General features: G+C 37.7%; 3 protein-coding genes and 1 long non-coding RNA gene across 18 annotated transcripts in view; 2 read left to right on the top strand and 2 right to left on the bottom strand.

Annotated features, from left to right (window-relative positions):
• LOC105693224 (activin receptor type-2A) overlaps nucleotides 1-3,299 on the top strand; it is a 6,202-nt gene extending 2,903 nt beyond the window's left edge. For 2 of the 3 annotated variants that reach the window (XM_048656739.1, XM_020856470.2), the window contains exons 8-10: nucleotides 19-150; nucleotides 223-400; nucleotides 1,025-3,299. In XM_048656739.1, coding sequence (XP_048512696.1) covers nucleotides 19-150; nucleotides 223-400; nucleotides 1,025-1,065 — 351 coding nt within the window. In that variant the 3' untranslated portion in view covers nucleotides 1,066-3,299. Of the gene's footprint in view, nucleotides 1-18; nucleotides 151-222; nucleotides 416-1,024 lie in introns of all 3 variants that reach the window. The other variant, XM_020856471.2, reaches the window with a different exon arrangement.
• Nucleotides 2,900-3,558, bottom strand: LOC110117443. The gene is made up of 2 exons (XR_007278898.1): nucleotides 3,247-3,558; nucleotides 2,900-3,092 (listed from the first exon to the last, which is right to left on the bottom strand). It is a non-coding gene; the product is annotated as an uncharacterized LOC110117443 (long non-coding RNA).
• On the top strand, nucleotides 3,537-11,633 carry LOC105693232 (putative thiamine transporter SLC35F3). Of its 13 annotated transcripts, none has more exons than XR_002306061.2 (13): nucleotides 3,834-4,278; nucleotides 4,354-4,534; nucleotides 4,611-4,783; nucleotides 4,856-5,005; nucleotides 5,064-5,414; nucleotides 5,478-5,606; nucleotides 5,691-5,880; nucleotides 5,981-6,070; nucleotides 6,192-6,321; nucleotides 7,666-7,695; nucleotides 9,223-9,506; nucleotides 9,620-9,814; nucleotides 9,886-10,938. XR_002306061.2 is itself a non-coding variant. In XM_048656733.1 (13 exons), the coding sequence occupies exons 3-13, from the start codon at nucleotides 4,390-4,392 to the stop codon at nucleotides 9,733-9,735; spliced, it is 1,788 nt and encodes a 595-aa protein (XP_048512690.1). In that variant the 5' UTR covers nucleotides 3,834-4,025; nucleotides 4,103-4,278; nucleotides 4,354-4,389; the 3' UTR covers nucleotides 9,736-10,938. The 13 variants fall into 13 exon arrangements, 9 of the variants coding, with proteins under 9 accessions (XP_048512692.1, XP_048512691.1, XP_048512690.1 ...); XR_007278889.1 differs by having other exon boundaries at nucleotides 9,620-10,560; nucleotides 10,640-10,938; XR_002306064.2 differs by having other exon boundaries at nucleotides 10,640-10,770.
• On the bottom strand, nucleotides 11,390-13,930 carry LOC105693234 (BTB/POZ domain-containing protein 17). Its single transcript, XM_012413033.3, has 4 exons — nucleotides 13,789-13,930; nucleotides 13,460-13,664; nucleotides 13,201-13,341; nucleotides 11,390-13,124 (listed from the first exon to the last, which is right to left on the bottom strand). The coding sequence occupies exons 2-4, from the start codon at nucleotides 13,619-13,621 to the stop codon at nucleotides 11,817-11,819; spliced, it is 1,611 nt and encodes a 536-aa protein (XP_012268456.2). The 5' UTR covers nucleotides 13,622-13,664; nucleotides 13,789-13,930; the 3' UTR covers nucleotides 11,390-11,816.

Below are 13,930 nucleotides of genomic sequence, written 5' to 3'. Positions count from 1 at the left end.
GGTATTCTTTCGCAACAGGGTCCCATTGGAGACTACAGACTTCCATTTGAAGAAGAAGTTGGTCTTCATCCAACATTAGAAGACATGCAAGAAAGTGTCGTTGTCAAAAGAGAACGCCCTCTTATATTAGAGACATGGCGGAAGCATCCGGTAATTATCATCCCCGTGTATTTATAATAATCTTGAGGATCCATTACGAAATTTCTCTTCTTATTTTCGCAGGGCCTTTTGGCACTTTGCGATACAATGGAAGAGTGCTGGGATCACGACGCGGAAGCTCGTCTCTCTGCATCATGCGTAATGGAACGAGTTGTTACTTTAGGCAAAACGTTGCATCTGAATTCATCGACGGTGATACGCATGAACCACAACAACGAGGCTCTTACTACCAAGGAGTCTAGTATGTAGTTAGTTTGTACGTATGATAAATTTAGCTGGATAGCACAACAAAAACTTTCTGTACTATATTGCTTTCTGTGCCGATGGGGAACAATTCTAAACTTGGCGCATCGACTAGATAATCTCTAGTTAGGATCTAACCGCGTCGAGCGTTATGGATGCTTACAACTATCGACTCAATTCAGAAATGGGACGCGACCAAGATTCTAAATTATCTGCTGTTCGTAATGAAATCGATCCAAGTTTGTTCTTTTCGAGGTACAGTACCCGGCCATAAGCTCGTGGACACTTCTGAATATATCACCCACGACAAATTCAGAAGTCTCAACAAACTTATGGTCGATACTGTATGTACTGCCAAATATTTTTCCATTTTACTAATAGATCTACGATGTGTCCAAACATTTCAATACGTACATTTTTCTATCAGCAGATGTATTATCTTTATTATATCTAGTACTCATCAGCGTAAACTTTTGAAATAATGTTCCCCATTGGTGACGTACTGTGAAAAAATTCTGAGTCGACTATGCTTACTCAAGTACGTGGTATAGTTATTCATATGCACTTAATGCAAGTAGAGTACATGTTGGATAACGAACATGAAACGCATTCATATTCGTAGGGTACCAGAATTATACCGGGCTTCTAAAAGGTGATTGGTAATTTCGCTTTGGATTCATAGGAAACTTCCGGAAATGAGAAAATCAAATGTCATGTCGAAGAAACTACGAATCGCGTTTTCGGCGTACAGAAGATCTCCTTTAGAGGAGAACTACTGGTACCGTGCATATTCAACTGATTCTACTAGAGATTACAATGCAAGACACGCATGTTTGAGGGATATTCTTCGCTCACGCAAAATATAGTCGTGGTGTTGTAATGACAAAATCATTCATTGTTAATCAACCCAGTAATTGATTGATTCTTCTCTGTCTCCTGGTTTACGAGCTGTTATTTATACTTTCATTGTAAAATAATATTTATTCACCTTACCATTTTTTATGAAACTCAGAACTGTACATCAGGATAAATGGATCCTTCGATCTATGACTGTACATCCATGATAATTATCTGTGATTCATCCTTGCCCCACATTAACGTGAAAACAAGTAACACAAATCGAGCTACATATTGGAATATTTTAACCCATGGAATGCGGGCCATAGCATAAGCTAATTGTGAAGCTTTTGTGCGATTAAGAGTGCTTGAGTTCCATTAAATCATTTACTCTTTCTACTTCGGCAATTTTTGTGCGGGTTTGAAACATGATGCGCTGGTCAGCTATGTAACGTGGTGTACTTCAATTCTGTTGAAATGCTTTCACCTCATTATAATTTTGTATGAACAAATTATCGGCAGTCTTGCAAATCTTCGTGATAGTTCATCACAACGCATATGTGTGCTGACGAAAAATGTGACCGATTTTACTGAAATACGGAGTGAACAAAGCAGTTTATCTTCATTCCTACCTTTCATTAATCTCTTTTTCATCAGGGATATTGCAGAGATTCATGAATTACTGACAGCTTTTTAACAGTAGTTGCAGAAGTGATAAAAGGAACTTAGACATTTAACATCTGTCTATTCGCTTATCAATGCATGTTCATTGTTGTAATCAAGTTACATTTCACTGACTCTTTTCGAGCATCCCATACACACCTAGAGTCGGGTATATTTCACCTTGTCTCAACATTGTTACTAGTTCAATGCTATTATACATGTTGAATATCTTATATTTGTACACAGTTGTAGTACTCCAACTCTAACATTAGTGAGCAGTACGGCTCATCGATGTTGGGTTATTTGTTGATGACCTGTATAAAGTGGATAAGAGAATATTTTGTAATATACGATAGTGGATCCCTTTTTTAGGCCTGAAAAAGATTTCGTGAAACCGCTGAAAAATGTTTAAGGAGGTCAGAGACTCATTTGTCTGATTGTCATCAGCATTTCACCAACTATTCCTTCTTCAGAATCCTACCGGTATGTAATATCTGCTGCTGTTTACCGATGGTACATTTATGGCAACTACACATAGGTATATAGATTTAAGTTACATTTTAAGAATTGATTTTGTAATCAGACTTATCAGAAATCTCAAGTATATCTATTGGTATGTGTAGGCTGTATCATAACAGAGACTTTGGTCAGAGAACATCTGTACCTCATTGCATATAGGCTATTGTAAATATGACTAATCGTAAGATAATTAGGCAGCTAGGTATAAGCATGTAATGAACGAGTAATTTGAATTAGATTTTAAAGTGTTACACACTGAAAAAATGGCATGTTCCTATGTCTTACAGGCTAGCTTCAGGGGTTCGCTAGTTTTTTTTCTTTTTTTTTTACATCCCTAGTTTACATACATATAATATAATTTGAATGTGGGATCGTGAACTTTTGCATTCTTTCTTCGCATTTTGCATAATAAGGAGTGAAAGACATACTGGAACTCATGATAAATAAAAAAGAAGGTAATAAAACTTGTTGCAATAAATTTTAGATGCTGATTTTTCTAGTATATTTGACACAAAGCGAACAATTCTGTTTCACACGGATGTTCTTCATAAACTCTTCTTAAAACATGTGCCGTTTTAGTCTTATCTCATTCCCAAACGCTGTTCAATCCATTATTTTAGTATGTGTATACTATATCAATAAAATCATTGAGATAGGGTATGGATAAAAATCTGCAAAATTTATGAATTACTATCAATAAGCAGTAGGACCTAGATTGTACATCTCGTCTGTAAAATGAATACTATATTATAAGATCATTCTGTTTGAGAGGATCGTAAACTATAAATGTTATAATTTTGATTCTGTAAAAATTTACATACTTACATGGTTTAATATTTACGTATTGAAGTAATAAAAATATCAAGACAGATGACAAATCGCAGTGGTATAATTGCTCATCATTATTAACATGTGGAACCTACATGGTACACATTTTGCACGGGGTGAAACATTAAAAAAAACGATCCTCTCCGTCGAATTATCGATCCTCTGAAACCAAGGTTCTTTCTCGTTCATTTTCGTATTAATCGAATCAAACTTTTCATGACCTTACGTACAATAATTGGATGCAAGATCATACGGAAAGATGCGCCGACGTAGGAAGGGCGAGAATGGAGCGTGAAAAAAGGAGACAGTGGTCAAGAGGGGTGGCAAGCATAGTGAAGGTCTGGAGAGTTGGCGAAGTTCCCGGGTGTTCGCGGGTCCTACAATCGATGGCAATGGCGTATTCTGAGAGGATTTTCCAGGCAGTATGAAACAGAGTGCAATAGTGATCGCAAATAGTGACTTGTAGTATTTGCTGTTTCTGAATGGGTTCGCTGTGATTATAGCTACGTAAACACAGCTGAAAATCCACATTTCGTCCGAATGTGAGCAACTGTGCAGATGGTGGATTGGTGATTTCGGCGCTCTTTCAACGTGTCATTTCACACTAACTCTGCAAAAACATTGATTGACGAGTTTTAGCTCGTTTTAGCATTGGTTTTAAGTGATACTCTAGCAGCTATAGCTGTTGTCAATTTTTTCCACGTTGGTGCCATTTTCCAAATGTGATCTAACTTATTCGCAGCGAGTTCTTGCCAGAATCTAATCTGGTGCCAAACGTGAATTTTTCTTCTACAAACTTTTTGGAAAATCTGCGATGTCAAAGTGATTATAATCATTTGAAACATTTGTGTAGATTTGAGTTCTTTGTTAAGATGATGGCTAATTATAAGAGGCTTTGAATACCAAACCACCCTCTGTAATCAAAATAACGCCTGACGATATGCAATTAGCATTTCTCAACATTAGGATTTTTGAAGAGTAGCAGCTGTGATCACAAAGGCACATAATGTATAACATGTGGCTTTAGGGGCAAGTAAATTATTTCAAGAAATACTCAGTTAATCTAAAACGGATATCAATGTATTGATATCCTTACTTTTCTAGCATTTCACTGAAAACATTTCGGAACACTGGTAAAACATGGGTAGCGGCGGGGTTGGAGAGGTCCCCACCATATTTCACCCCAGAAGATCGCGTGCTCCGAGCATTGTGTTAAACGACGAACAACAAAATAATGGACCTTACGCCAGTCCTGTCCAAGTTATATTAGATACATCAGCTTCAGGTTGCTACAGGCTAATTATATGCATACTATTACCCGTATCGTTGCTTGGTATACTAAATTGTGCATCAAATTGCAGGATGTGAACAGCAAGGCTGTAGTGCTAGTGGAGGATGTTGCGACACTTCAATAACTTGCAGGTCTGTAGATCCAGGAGGAGGAGTTCAAAGTCAACAATCCTGTGTCACTGGTAGTTCTTCGAACTCCGTTTCAACTTGTTATGCCTCATGTTGTGCTGAGTCGGCAAAAAAGGTGAACATTACATGACTAATCGAGATGTAGAAATATATGCACGTGTAAACACCAAATTTTCCCCATTTCCAGATCTACTTCGGTATATGTGTGACAATATGTGTGACAGCTAGTTGGGTTGGTGCAACTCATTGTATGAAATATTTATACTTTCAAAAACCAGAAGCAATCAATAATCAGGGTTCGATACCTTCGAATGTGTCCGGACTACATCATCATCATGTAGGTACAAGTGTGGGCAGTATTCTACAACAATTTGATGATTACGTATGATTTACAGATATCCCTACCATATAACGCTCCATTTTTCACAACGTGGTTCTGTACCAACTGGGCTGTTCTGTATTTTCCGGTATACTTTCTATGCAGAGTAGCAAAAACCAAGTGCTCAAATCTGTCAGAAATTGTGGCAGAAAGCCTCCGTGGTTTTCGCGACAAAGGATTCACTGGCGGACGGTTTTTAACTCGATGCAGTCTTTTTTGTGGGCTATGGGTGGTAACAAATTATATGTACATTCATTCATTGAGGATACTACTAGCCACAGATGTTATGGCTCTCTTTGCCACCAATGTTTGCTGTGTTTACCTTCTTTCTTGGGTCATTCTTCACGAACAATTTGTCGGTGTTAGGGTAAGGCGGGTTTGTTGGATGAAGTATTTACTTGAAATATTGACTATGTTCTTCAAATTTTAGATAGTAGCAGTCATCTTATGCGATACAGGGATTGCATTACTTGCATACATGGATGGTATTTCGGGAAGTCCAACTCTTGGTGGTGTTGTACTCGCCACATCAGCTGCAGCTGGATCCGCGGTATACAAAGTCAGTAATAATTACTCAGAACATTGTACCAAGGAATCCTGGTCATAACTTTAGCTTGACTCACGTGCTAATACTTGATTGTAGGTATTGTTCAAGAAAGTAATAGGAGAAACCACATTCGGCCAAGTGTCTTTATTCTTCTCATTGGTTGGACTTTGTAATGCTGCCTTGCTTTGGCCAATTTGCCTTGCCTTATATTTCTCTGGAGTCGAAAGTGTGCAATGGACTCGCTTGCCATGGCCAGCTCTACTCTCTGCTAGTATCCTTCACCTGGGTTTGTGGCACAAGAATATTGAACCTTTTTTTCTGTTCGATTATTGAACATACATTTGGAAAATCGCATAAAATAATTTTCTGCTTTCATCCGTTTACAGTAGCAAATATGTTGGGAAACTTCAGTATTGCCTTGACCTACGATTTGTTCATAACTCTTGGCCTGATCACTGCTGTGCCGGTGTCTGCAGGTAAAAAAACCATGAAATGTCAATGCATACAAACCAATGGTTGTGATTTTTTGAAAACCATTTATTACACGAGCATAGACGAAAATCGTATTACTTTATTCTATCAATTTTATGGTCACAGCTCTCGACGTGGTACTTTACGGAGCCCACTTCGTTGGTATGAAGCTAGCAGGGATGATTTTGATAGCTGTGGGATTTTTCCTCGTAATGTTTCCAGACAATTGGCCAGATTACATCACGCGGTTACTGCGGTACGTAATTTAGACTTCACATTAGATTCATATCACTTGTAGTATGCACCTTAGTTCTATTTCATTTTCATTATAGTTTTCACTTCCTTAGGATTTGTGTCCTCTCCACCTATACTTATCTTATATCCATATGTATACATATATACATATAACCGGGTATACATATATATATATATATACATATACCGTACAGCTGCCTATATTTGTGTACATACTTATACGTCTATACTCTTGTAACGAGGTATAAATTTTTCCGTTCATATTATATTTTGCACCACTTAGAAGCAGCACACTTATATACTGAAATAGGTTCTGCTTGACAATCTCACTATATGGACTTGCGCCTTTAATCTTCACTAAATAGAGATTATATTCATAGTATACTTCTAAAATCTTAATATATTGTATAAATGTACTTCTTTCGACCATTGCCACATCGGTGGACAAAATCAGAAACTTGTGTTTTCACATGCTTTGTCACAAATATCTCACACATCAAAGTCTAGTCTATATGTATAAATGATACATTCACATCGGGATTTAAAGATGAGTAGCACGTGTATTGAAACGACCGATGGTGCTAGCTATCCAATTGCTTCCACTGTAAAAATAGTAACGACCATACATTAATCAACCACACTGTACTCCCCCAACATATGAACCAGGGGCCAATTCGGCACTCACCTTGCAAATGTGTCGCATAGATTCACATAATGTAGAGTATTATGTGGATAATAAACATCAAGGTCTAGTAACATTTTTTTGGTAAATACAGTTAAACCCAGTTATAAATACTCAAAATCGTCTATGTGTAGTTAGAGAGCTTAATACTAGTAGACGATTCATCTTCATTGGAAAATCTTTTTTTACACATCCGTGCATTTCGCGACACATTACAATGATGACTTAATCCAATTTACGATGAATATATTATCACATCTGTGAACATTTCACATCACAAGTAATTTCCTACAGAGGCAAGCCTATTTTTCAAATGTAGATCGTCAAGTTGCAATGGGCATTGTTCCTCACTATATGAAGGCGAACATAACTATCAGAAAAAAATCAAGCCCTTCAAGAATTATGAAGAAATTCATTTTTGTATATTTTAATATAATAGCATTAATATACAGATGTCTTCACTAGGATGGTAACCGACTAACAATTTGTGACTAACGTCAACAGCTACTCGATTGTTAGTTAGGTATATTATAGTTAAATCTATTTGAGCCTCAAAGTTAGTTTGAATCAATTTGCCTGAGCTGCTCATTACCATATGTGAATCGACATTGACACTTCATCACTCGCTTCCCAACAATCAGGATCCATTATATGCTGTTACAGAAACATAATCGCGATGAGTCACAATGTAAGGTAAGAAGAAATATAGCCTATGTATTGTTTGTCAGTGACACTGAAAATTCACCTCTGAAATTGGTTGTAGAGAGAATCACAGTTAAGAGATACCTATAATGTAAACTGCCTATAAATTTTTGTTGTTAACGTGTGTTCCATCTTTGGTTTACACATAATTTATTCCAATACATGGTACAGATCTATAACTTTTTGTAAGTAAGCATAACAATGGAGTTCATCAATGATACTACATCCTTTCACAGGTCTGCACAGCATCAAGTATGAAGTCAGTGCTTTTATCTGAGAACACCTTCAACAATCCTATATTTCAATAGTAAAAGTAGTCTATCAGATTCCAGTTTAAAATTTCTATATAATATGGATCATGAATCAAGTTGTGAGAAACCAAATGTTTACTTACAATGGTTTGTGTGTATTAGATGCATAGTACACTAGGTGATTTAACAGTTGTTCAGATTACCATTTGTTGTCCGATTAATTCAAAATGCAACACTGGTTGACAACAAAATTAATTATATCTTGTAAAATAAGGAGTAGAAGATCGGGTCGTTGTAGCCATATTTTAGTGGTGAATTGTCATGTAATGCACAAACAAAAACGAAATCTAATATTGGTGGGTGCATGGTATTTCTCTTTTTTGCTGATTTCGCTATTCTCAAATGTGCACTGCTTCCAATTGTGCGAACATTTTCATAATCTATTTAGCGGCATGCTCGTCATCATTGTTTTTTCTTTACTCGTATACTTTCTGGGGTTAATATATGTGTATATAGGTAATACTTATATGTATGTCGATTGTGAAGCAAGTCTCTTAGCAAAGAACAAGGATGCCCCTCAATGAAAATCTTATTGAATATAGGCGGATATGGCAATAGTCAGAACTATTGTTATATGTATATCTAACAACATCCTGAAGCAAATGCAATGATTAGGCTCTGTTACATACACCTACAATTTACAAATCAGGTCTGACTCGCAGCTCTTAGCACTATTTGCTACACAAATTCCTACATGTCTCATCGGCACACGCTTACTTTTAACTATGGCAAACTATTCAAACTGATACATTTATCTCTGATTGCTAGTTTTTTCATGTATGAGTATATGTTTCACTTGCTTCATTTATCAAAGATCCACGCAATACAATAGCACAATTATCTTGATTTCTGGTGTCCTTTACAACAAGCAGAATGTTATTTCATTCATGCATAAATATATTTAACCCCCCATACGTGCCATTTATTTTGATGTAAACTATATGGTGAATTTCGTGGATAATCTCAGCAAGTCTCTGACTCTTTGAGAATTGATCTAGACATATATTTGTCAAATTAAGAATTAGAGCAGGTAGTATGACTACCCAGTATGTAAAGTGATCGAACAGAGATCATAGCAGATTTCAAGGGAAAAGAGACTAGGCTGAGTGAAAACAAATCAAGTAACTTATATGTCATGACGTAGCGAAGCAGTAACATCTGTTAGGTATAAAAATTTGAAACGAAACAATCAATGGGGTTGATGCAGTACGACAAGTTCGCAACATCGTGGGGGTGGCAGAAGCGCGGTGAATAGAAGCCGAAGACAATCGATCCAGCATCGGCAATTCAGACGGAACTACGGAGTGTCCTCTACTCAGGGTGACGGACAAACCCTTCTTCCACTCCCTTCTACCAATAATACTAACTTGACCCATCATCATAATATCAATACTTCTTCGCCCTCTGAACCTTCACGCCGAGTTCCTACCTCAATTTCAACCACTACCAACAACCATCATCGCTCGCTCATCGTCCCTCAAGTCCAACAAGGTACGCCTTTCATAATTTAGCAGTCAGCTGCCGTAGTAGCTTACGCATATTCCGCATCAACTTATTGGCTAATAACCGGCGAAGGAAAACTATACTTGGTTCGTCTCTTCCAGCAAGTAGCGTGAGATTACAGGATGGATTTTCATTCGTTGAATTAAATCATCAATCACTCTCGCTATTTACCAATGACATGATCAAAATCAATTGCTTGGACCGAAATTCTTATTGAACGATTATGGAATGCTATTCAAAGGCCCTGGATTGTGCACTATGCGATGTTCGTAATCGCTAAATGAGATATTTTCGATGTAGGTAGTCTTGCATACAATGTTATACTGCAGCTGTTATTTGAACTGAGTATATTTGTTTTGATGTGCAGGGGATCTCATTAAGTCGTTTATACAACGGGTCTGTGGGTTATTTTGAACTTGAGCTTTGTAAAACAGTTTTGACGAAACACAAATGTCTTTATGTTTCATGAGAAAAGACTTGATATCAGATCTTATTTCACCAATTCTCAAAAGTCTCACCAATTAAGTATCAATAGCATTGGTCAACGATACATCTCCTTCACCATTTACTTATCACACCTACCTCATGTCATGTAGGTATTTTATTGCTTCGTTCTAATGAAACTACGAACTACGCATTGTCAGTTTGCCTTTTTACACTTTTTTCTTGACCTATTAAAAGATTTGAACAACTTTATGACCAAATCAACTCATACGCATGTAAATTTGAGATATGAATATAAAATTGTGAATAGGTGCGCCCAGGTATTCTTTCCCCAGACGTATTATATCCACTGGACCAGGTATATAAGTTAATCTATTGCCCTGGCAACTATAAACGGTAGCCAACGTTCGTACAGCAGTTCCTACTGTTATTTTGGATGTGCTATGTGATTATGGAATGAAGCATTGTACTGTCTGTGAAGTCATTTGGTTTATTTGACAATTCTCTGTTGTGACATGTCTATACTTGATCATTGACTCGATGTGCGCCAGCACATGGCATAGTATGTTACTGAAAAATATGAATCTTATTGGAATATGTACGTACCTTGGTATGCATGCTCACCAATAATAGTGGGAACCAACAAGCTGCATAATTGTACTGTGCATTGTTTTCAGATGGAGCAGGAGACACAGACACGGGTCGTCAGGTGGTACATCACGTGACGCAATTGACTATAGAACGGGATACATAAAATCTCATTTACGGTCACCTTCTGGAAGAGTTCGGTGACCTACTTTTGCCTGCATTATACCGAATTCCAGTAGTTTGTTACCACCTACTGAAAATTCTAATGTATTTAATAGGGTGTCGACACGAAAGACCATTGGACTATTGATCATTTAGAAAAATACTCTCTTTCTGATAAACCTTCCATTCTATGAATAAACAGAGATACCGATCTCAGTTTTCCATACCACTTATTGTAAGAGATTCTTCCGAATATTGTAACTCGATCACCACCATCGCATAAGTATGATAAATTCTTGTGCAACGAACTTACAGTTGAAAGAATAAATATCCTCATCAAGCCAATTCGAAAGATTAGCAAAGAAAAGAAGAATAAATCGAACTAATATTGAGAATTCTGATTACATTCAGTTTTCTTGGTATACCTTAGTATTACGTCTACATTCTCCTAAACTCCAGTCATTTTTTCTTACATATTATGTTCCAGAGTTATTCAACTGTATATAATATCGAGGACTAGCTTCACCTATTGCTGTAGTCAGAATGCAATTGAGAATCCTCAATAGTCTATCACATTACTCATTAAAATTCCGCGTGTCAGACGAGGTCCATAGAAACTGCCGGATATTCATTTTTGCTGTTTTGAGAAGGAAGTTAGTGTACAAGCATAAACACTGTTACATTTTGAACCAAACTTTATTCAAGGCGTTATGTGTGATAGGATATAAGATGCAACATTACAATATGTTTAAATAAGTTGGCTATCGGTACGCAACTGCGGGTATTGATCTGTTAGGAGTGCAGCTGAGACTGACGAAAATTATTAATACAGCCTTGATTAGTACAGGCATAACTGCTGGTGGAAAGAAATTGGTATAATGAATAAAAGTCTGCGAACTTAGTTTGCTCATTAGTAGTGCATGTATTACCAATGATGGTGTATTATTATTTGTAGATTCCATATATCAAAAGTTCATACACATAAGATACTGTTCCAATAATCACAGTGACTATACTCGTACAGTTTCTGATCAAGTTGGAATCTCTAAACACGGTCACTACATGCCTTGACTGACATATTACTGAAAACCTCATGATCATATATCATAAACTAAACATATCTTGAGAACGTTTCCGAGCCTGGGACTCTATTGAATTTGCTGGAGATATAACAATGTGCAATTTGAGCATATCTTTGTTGGGGCCGACGAGAAAGGGTGAAACGACATTCCCAACTGAGGGTTGCTTTGGGTTGAGCTCTTCGAAGGGTAAAAGGTCATCCAAGTTGAGGACGCGGTCATCCGTGCTGAACCTGTGAATGACTTCACTTACTCTGGCTATGTGTTCTACGCCGTCTTGTAGACCATAAAACAAAACACCTATTTTTACCCGCATATCAGGCTCGCTAGCGGGTGGTGGTTCCTTACAAGTGAGAGATAATCTTACCGATCTAATCACATGCTCTGGTACTTCGACATTACCCTGCCAAACTATAAGGAAAAATGTTTTGAACCATACGCCTTTAGGGTAAATATCTACAACCCATTCGCAGGTTCGATCTCCCGCACATTCAGCCAAATATGAATGACTTGAGAAAACCAGTGTTCTGGTGTGATAAGAAGGTAAGCTACGGAAATTTTCTATGGTAAGCAAAGAGCTACATGTGTCGTTCGTGTACAACCTGGGTTCAAAAAGCAGACCACCATCTTCCTCGGTTCTGGTAACTTCATTGACTCTCTCGTATTGTCCCGAATGAAATGACATTCCAATAGCCATTCTTTCAACAAAAAATTCCTTGTACTTTTTTGTCAATGGCGAGAGCAGCAACTTTGCCAACTGCCGGGGTGACATCATTGGAAATCTGACACAGGACATAACAGCAATGACTATCTGTTCTAATGCTGCGTCGAGGTCTACGGGGAGAAGTTCAATCTTCAATCGACATGCCTGATGATCCAGCCAGGATTCCAGACATTCGTATAGAGTCATTTCATCCCTAACAACCAAACTGCTCTGATGTAAGAGCGACACGAGGACATCTGGTTCAAAATTTTCAAAATCAGCTGTTTTGGCAACTAATTCCAAATTCCATTTTATGAAATTCTGGCAGGACTGAGCTACCATACGATGTCCACAGTTTGTAGTGTATTGTAACCAAGAAACAAGCAGGCCATGAGTAGCTGCTGCAGCAATATGGCTGTGCATGTAACTGATACAGAGAGAAATTAAATCCCTCACATTATACTTGTCTGCCAGAGATAGAATAGGTAGAACCACTCCATAGTTGATCCTTATCTGGCCTGTGTAAAAGTAGCGTAGAAATTCGCTGAATATAGCAGCGCACTGCGGTGTTTCCTGCAATGTGACTCTACTTTCTTGTGATTCTGTCCATTGCGGACTCATTAGCATCACCTGCAGGAAGAAGTCAAATGTGAACATTCTCTTATGTATTCAGGGTACAAAGCAGCTTTGGTCATCTATTATTTACCTGAAAAACGTCGCTGGAGGCACATAGAATTAGACGATGAGCCGGATATTCGACACTGTCTACTATAAGGCAAATATCATTCATCAACCGCTCGGCATACAGTGTGGCTATTTTCAGTAGAACTGTACTCGAGTTGTCAACCTTTAGTCACAAAAGAAAACAGTGTATATCGGTAGACAACTGAGATATAATGTTAGGAGCTGATTTAGAATGTAAAATAATAATTCCAGCATCAGATAAGTATTGATAGTGCACTTACTTCTATTGATCCAGACGTCTCCGGTTCTCCAGCAGGGCCTGATCGTAAGCTAGATGCATTAATTTTTTTGTTGTCCCCCATTGTGGAAACGCCTGTCATTCGCCGAATTGTGCCACTAGATATTATATCCCTGATTACTGGTACCACGAAGGATTCAAACATACTCTCTGACAATTGGAATTGCTCCTCATCAAGTTCTGCACATCTTAAATTCAATATCAAATATTGAGAACGGACCGACCTTCGTCTGCTGCCCGCAGGATCGTCGTAGAAAATACGGGCATCGGCATGAGAATTGACGCGAAGAAACCAATTATGTTTCAACTAACCAAGTTTCGTTGAAGCTTTGTTTAGTTTCAAAAAATACGACATGTTACAGTTGCTCACTGACGTGGCAGCACATCTCGTTGTCTTCCTCGGAATATCACATGTTTAAATCACTCGAACATCCTTTCTGTTAATCAACCCAAT

The sequence above is a fragment of the Athalia rosae genome, chromosome 6 (assembly GCF_917208135.1).
Source record: "Athalia rosae chromosome 6, iyAthRosa1.1, whole genome shotgun sequence".
Lineage (NCBI taxonomy): Eukaryota > Metazoa > Arthropoda > Insecta > Hymenoptera > Athaliidae > Athalia > Athalia rosae.
This window is presented reverse-complemented; position numbering and strand designations above follow the sequence as displayed.